The sequence below is a fragment of the Podarcis gaigeae genome (genome assembly GCF_964106915.1).
Source record: "Podarcis gaigeae genome assembly, chromosome: 6".
NCBI lineage: Eukaryota > Metazoa > Chordata > Lepidosauria > Squamata > Lacertidae > Podarcis > Podarcis gaigeae.
The window spans coordinates 32,224,155-32,231,265 of record NC_139682.1 but is presented as its reverse complement, the minus strand read 5'-3'; the positions used below and the strand labels follow the sequence as shown (position 1 = coordinate 32,231,265).

General features: G+C 38.4%; 1 protein-coding gene across 14 annotated transcripts in view; it reads left to right on the top strand.

Moving 5' to 3' along the window:
• The window catches only part of CEPT1 (choline/ethanolamine phosphotransferase 1), a 28,936-nt gene that overhangs the window by 10,468 nt on the left and 11,357 nt on the right, over positions 1 to 7,111 (top strand). For 8 of the 14 annotated variants that reach the window (XM_083746617.1, XM_083746618.1, XM_083746621.1 and 5 more), the window contains exons 3-4: positions 798 to 945; positions 3,286 to 3,427. In XM_083746617.1, the coding sequence (XP_083602743.1) occupies positions 798 to 945; positions 3,286 to 3,427 (290 nt within the window). Of the gene's footprint in view, positions 1 to 797; positions 946 to 3,285; positions 3,428 to 6,872; positions 6,958 to 7,111 lie in introns of all 14 variants that reach the window. The other 6 variants (XM_083746612.1, XM_083746613.1, XM_083746614.1 and 3 more) reach the window with 1 other exon arrangement.

Sequence of the window (7,111 nt, the reverse complement as noted above, 5' to 3'; positions counted from 1 at the left end):
CTTTCATTTTGCATGCAAAAAGTTACAGGCTCAATATGTGGCATAGCCAGGTAGGGCTGGCAGAGACCCCTGTCTAAAAATAATGCAGACCTACTGCCAGTCAGTGTAGATAGTGCTGTGCTAGATGGACCAATGGTCTGACTTGGCATAAGGCAGCTTCTTATGTTCTTGTGTTATGCTTGGAGCCAGGTACGCTTTTCTGGGATGAATGTACCAGAGATCCATTACAGAATTAGGACTTGTTGGACTTTGAGACTTATTCTCAGGTATCCTGCACAATACATGGGTATTTGGGAGTGGGACCTATTGAGCAGAGTGAGACTAGCTTCATGTGTCAGATTAAACTGTAAGAGTACTTGAGACAAACCATGTCATCACAGCTAGGTTTTCCACACTCCAGAAAAGTGGGAATATTTATAACCTTTTACAGATACAGTGGTACCTCGGGTTAAGTACTTAATTTGTTCCGGAGGTCCATTCTTAACCTGAAACTGTTCTTAACCTGAAGCACCACTTTAGCTAATGGGGCCTCCCGCTGCTGCCGCGCTGCTGGAGCACAATTTCTGTTCTCATCCTGAAGCAAAGTTCTTAACCCGAGGTACTATTTCTGGGTTAGCATAGTCTGTAACCTGAAGCGTCTGTAACCTGAAGCGTCTGTAACCTGAAGCGTATGTAACCCGAGGTACCACTGTAGTTAAAACTGGGAATAAATTTGCAGCATGGGAGAACCACATCTGATTTAAGACCCTGTAAACTTTTTATTGACATTAACTGCAGTCACATACTTTCTCTCTTAGGCACCTGCTTGGGCATATATTGCATGTGCTTGTGGCCTTTTCATATACCAGTCTTTGGATGCTATAGATGGGAAGCAAGCGAGAAGAACCAATAGTAGTAGCCCTTTGGGAGAACTTTTTGACCATGGCTGTGATTCACTGTCCACAGGTATTATGTCATATATTACTGAAATATAAGGGTCTGTTAAGTGGTTTATACTTTGAAGGATACTGGGGATACTGAACTGCAAACAGAAAGAAAAACTGTTGGCGCTCTGGCAGAATGAAAATAATGTACTCTGATTGTATAATCCTGTGCCATCTTTCAAGGTTTAGCTAGTACGTTTAATACAGAATCAAAATTTCACTAGGTAATTTTAATTTCATAGTAAATAGTTTAAATTCTTATTTTAAAATGACAGTAAATCTAAAATATTGAAATATTTGAAATATGATTGGGCATTTAGATTTTTAATCTACCCCCTATCCAGATTCTTTGAACAAAGAAGCAATAAAAGTAAAGCTGAGTACTTTAAACTGTAGTTAAAAGAAGTGATGGTTTAATGTGAGCGTGCAGTATGCTTGCACATGCCACTGAAATCACAGGCACTTCACCCCTGCACCTGCCTTGTTGCTGAGAAGCAGACCATACATAGTCTGGTTTAGTTTTGCATCCAAACCTGGACTCATGAATCCCTCCCATCCCACAAAAAAACTCCACAAACCATAAGTGGTTAGCATACCTTGGTTTTTCCATGTGTTTGGAGAGAAACAAACCATAAGCCCAGGTTCTGGGGTAATGCTATGCCACTCCGTGGTTTGTTTCCTGGCTGGAGCACTTAGGATGCTACACATTCACATTAAACAATAGCTTATTTGAATTATGGTTCAATGTGATGTGCAAACTGATCTGAGTCTTTTAGTTTCATTCTCACTTCATTATTGTTGAAAAGCACCATGGTTTTCCAGTTCCCCTGGAATTTCATCCATTTTCCAAACAAATCCTAGACATCAGGAGTTTATGAAAGATTATAAGGTTGTTTAATAAGATGCCAGAAATTGAGTTAGCCTACATGCTACAACTCAGGGAAGCTCCTGAGCCTCAGGAACAAAGGCTTTGTGCAATCCCTCAACTTGTCCAACCAAACTTGAAGCCAACTGCACCTTAGGCAGAGTCTCTGTGAGCTCTTACCTGTGTCCATGTGATGGACCTCCCTTAGTCTCAGCCCTGTTCCTGTAGGTGGAAAGGATTTACAGAGATTATATGGCGAAACCCTGCTTTGCTTTAACTTGGTCCAGTCCTATCCACACATGGTCAGTGATTGCAAGTGCTTAAGACTCAGAAGCTTTACAAACTGTCCTGTAGGCTAGCTCAGGGACTGCCCAGTTCCTTGAAGCTCCCAAAGTAGCTTTAACAGGTTTTTAAAAAACATCTAAGATGTGACTAGTGTGCAAAATTTGGGTGCAAAGTACACACACTCTGAAACTGTATGTGTAATTTTCTTAGCTGTTGGACCATTTTGTTGAACTCACTGAACATCCAAATTTTGACATGAAAATTGAAATTGTGATATTTTAGCACAGTTTTGCTGTAAGTTGGATGTTAAATATAAAATAGAACAAAACTTTTAGTTAAGAAATAATGTTTAGTAAAACATTATTAAGCACCCCTAAACCTACTAAACAGAATAAAACATGAAGAACCTCTGATAAAAACACTAAACAGTCTCATCCAGTTGCAACCAAAATTAGCTGTGCTGCTTAAAGTGATGCTTAAGGCTATGATACGTTAAGTACCGGTAGTTGAGTTCCTGTCTAACAACCTGTGTACTAAGTACTTTGCTACAAAAGGGCAGCAAAGTGAGCAAAGCTATTTCAAATACTGCTTCATCAATTTCATGCTCCTTTACCTTGATTAGGGGAAGCAGGAGGAGTTATAACACAAGAAAAGGAAACAAATGTGCTTAATCCTAATAGATTTCTCCTCTTTTCTATTATGTTTGTAGAATTACAGTATCAATCTAACAATTCTGGATCTGCTGTAGTGCCACATTAACTTAACCATAACAGAATTGGGCTGCCCAGCGGTTATGAAATGTTACTTACCATGCAGTTGTCTTATGTGTGTCCGCTTGGAAGTAAATCTCACTCCATTCAATGAGACTTACTCCCAGACAAGTGTGTTTAAAATTTGCAATCTAAATCATGCAGTATTAAAACTCAATGGTAATTTTATTTTCATATTTAAAATGTGTAACAGTATAAATTCTGACGGAACTGAGAACCCACCAGTTTTCTCTAGTTTAGTTACTTTGACTGTTGAAATTTGTTTCTGACTATACTTTATGCATATATTTGATCTTGAATCTTAAAATTCTTATGACCATGCATCAAAAATACAGAGCAGTAAATAAAAGAGAGTGCCAACTGCATACTACAGACTATTGAACACATTCTTTGCTTTTGAAATCTGTAATCTATGCTCATGTTAACTGATTTTTTTCTGCAGTGTTTGTGGTTTTGGGAACGTGTATTGCTGTGCAGCTGGGGACAAATCCTGACTGGATGTTCTTTTGCTGTTTTGCTGGAACGTTCATGTTTTACTGCGCACACTGGCAGACATATGTCTCTGGAACATTGCGCTTTGGAATGTAAGTAAACCACCTAAGAGAGAAACCTAATATTGCCAAACATTACACTGCTAAGTGATTAAGTCAGTCAGAAGGTATATGCAAATCTATAATCTATGGAAGAGTATATTGAAGCAATGTTTTGGCCTAAACAAAAGTAGTGCTAATTAAATTGTTATTTCAGTTCGGCACCTTTTCATCATAGTGAATAATCAGGTTGAAAATAAGAGGCACCAACTTGCACCAGAGATTGGGGCAGTGTCACACACATGATGTCAGGAGGCGGCTCAGCATGGTGCTGAGTGCAGTGCAGCTTCAGTGGCCAGTGGCTCCTCTCTCTCATGTGGCCTCTTTCCGTGGTAGGAGGAGGAGCTGGCCACTGAAGCTGTGCCATGCTCGGTTCCACGCTTGGTCTCCACCCTCTCAAAATTGGGCCCCCCAAAATAGCTCGGCCTCCATGGTGTCCCTGATCATAGAGTTTATTAACAGCACAGATTGATTAGGAATAGTGTAGGAATTAGAGACATAGTTAGGTGCCATGCAGTTCTGTTTTTTCCATTTTAAACCACAGTCCAAACTCCCTCCTCTGGTTAGCAGGGCTTTGTCAAGCCGTGGAGCAACTTTTGCACCTGCTGCTCATGGTGGCCACAGTGGAAGGTGGGGGCGGGGAGGGGGAAAAGAAAGAAGACACTTTAAAATTTATTTTTAACCTCTCTTGCAAGCCTAAGTTCATTCTGAGCTTTGGCCCACCAGACGTTCCCTGCAACTGTTGGCTACTCGGGTATACTTTTCCTTTGTGATTTCCCTTTTCTTCCATTTCTTATACATGGCCTTCTTAAAACTCAGTTCATCTGTAAGCTCCTTATACAGCCATACTGGTTTCTTTAGATGCCTCCCGCTTTACCTGCTTTGGTATGCAGATACAGGCCAGAGGAGAGGGAAGAAATGAGTGGGAAAGTTTAATGGAGTGCAGTGGAGTTTAATGGAGTTCAGTGTTGCATAAAAACATTGCAACACTAGCTTTGAAGGGCAAAAGGAATTCAAGCAAACCAGAGTGTTGGGTAAACTTTAAAAAAAAATGGGGAAAGGAAGGACAGTTGCCAGGATTAATCCCTTCTGTCCCTCAAAATTACAGTGGTGTGTTAATTATTTAATATTAAAATTAGTGCCTCAGAAGGGCATTGCTTTCTTGGAGCATTAATAATATCATACATCCAGTAGAAAATAGACAAATGTAGGCCATTCAATTGCTAGTATGGAAGCTAAAGTTTCTCTCAGGCTGAAGTGAGAGTTTCTCTCAGGCTGAAGTGTTGCAGCCTAACTTTCTTTCTGCAAATTCTAAGATATGCTTACTGGAATCTGTGTATATGTCTATTTTTTCTATTGCCCACCCTTCTCCAACTCAAGATAAATGTTATGTAGCTGTTTTATGCAGTGATTTCATGCAATTGTCTTTGACCCACAATTCTGGATTTTGGTGAGCTCACTGAACTCCAGCTTAGGGAGTCACTAGGCTGTCACTAGGTTAGTTAGTGCATATCATGAAATGAAACCCAAGCTTGAGTGTAACACGAGGTGAGACATAAGCTTAGCAGCTTTGCTGGCAAAAAGAACTACATAATATTAAATAACACATCTTTAAATATATGCTATACATTTACATTTTTACAGTTTGAAATGTAAACTGATTAACCAATTTTGTTTTATTTGACAAAGCAAGAAAGAACAAGCATTCTGTTCTGTAACCTTTAAGAAAATGTGTTATACATTTTAAAAAATATGATTAGTTCATTTCAATCTGGTAGACTGTGCTAGTTCAGCTAGCTTTGTTTCATTAGGTCTTCTCTTTTATTTAAATGCAAATGTTTGATTATAATGGCCTAAAAATGGACTTGAGTAGCTGCGCTGAGTATAACTAATGCTGAATATTACCCAAATGTTTAAACACAGCATTCAAAAAATCAGATGCATTGCTTAGATTGCAATAATTGTTTACTTTGCATGTTGAATGCTGTCATTATTTTTTAAAATGTTCCTTTCTTTAGCTTTACCTATCATGGAATGTTTCTCCTTTCCTAAATACAATTCACGTTTTAGTGCCTATTTTTAATATAGTGATTACAGATCACTAGTTAAGGATTTAGCAGGTTTAAAAGGCAAAAAAAGAAGAAGTATCGTTTCTTCCTAAGTTATAAAATCACTGACTAATCAAATCGGAACATGCAAATTATTGTCCACACCCATCTTAAGGGTAGGAAGCTTGCTTAGCAATAAGTGACCTGACATCTTCTCGCATTCGGCTTTTCTGTCTCCTATCTTCCTTGTGGTGCCACAAGGTATAATGCTAGTGTCACCAGTTACCATTCATACAATTTGAAGAGTACATTTTTACTAGATTCAAAGCTTCATAGGTAATGTTAAAGCAGGAATGATAGTTGGGGGAAACAAGCCTTAACAATACATGGTGACCGAAACGTTAGCTAAATTTGAAAGTAGACTGTCTGAAGAACAAATAGTGTTCTGTGAACAACAACAAAAAGAAGTTGCACGTGAGTTCAATGTTCTGCATACCATTGCAGCCTTAGCGTGGAATAAATATAAAATAGATGCACAGCCCCCTTACATTCTTCTTACTGCTTTATTTACAAAGAGACCAGTGTAAGTGCTTAAAGAATCTAGTGTGAGTAAAGCTTTCTTCTTATAGCTGCTTTTCCTGAGTACAGTGGTACCTCGGTTTATGAACTTAATGGGTTCCTGAAGTCCGTTCTTAAACCAAATCTGTTCTTAAACCAAGGTGTGCTTTTCCTAATGAGGCCTCCTGCCACCGATGCCCTTCCACTGTTTGGCTTCCATTCGTAGACCAAGGTAAAGTTTGCAAGCCAGAACACTACTTCTGGTTTTGCGGAATTCATAAACCGAATAGTTCGTAAACAAGACGGTTCGTAAACTGAGGTACCACTGTAAAAGTAAAGTTTACACACAAGTTTAAGTAACATGATTGTAAACATATTATCTTTATTTGCATTCATTGGGTTAAAATATTACTGTTACAACTGACATAATATTTAGTTTCAGGTTTCATTGTATTAATTCAGTATTGTTATTGAAAATGTAAATCTTTAATTTCAATTTCTGTGGTGTTTGCCTAGTAATTTGTATTTGAATTATGTACTGCTTTTATAATATTTTCAGACTCCTTATGAGTACAGTCCAAAGCCATTAAACTCAATGGGCACTTTACCATTGACGTCAGTGGGATTGTATTGAATTGTATGCGATGTGGATTTACTACTGCTTTTCATTTCTCTCTATAATTGTAATTGCAACTGTCATATCATTCTGAAGGAGATTACGCTGATTTCAAGTCTGTATCCTTAAATGTGTGTGAAAATTTGTTCTAATGGAACTATTAAGCTGAAGATTTCTAAGCAAGCTGTTTTTAAATGTTTCTTTCCCTCACACATAGATTTGATGTTACAGAGTCTGAACTCTGTCTTGCAATAATTCAGCTTCTCACAGGAACTCTGGGACCTGGGTTCTGGAATAACACGGTAACAGATACAAATCAGTGTTACCCAATGAACAATGGCATGAAATCTCTAGAAGCAGCGCCTTTTTGTCATGCACAGAGTAACTGCAAAAATGCCAATTGTTTTCCTGGTGATATTTCATGGACATTTGTTTTAAAGGCAACTCATAATGACT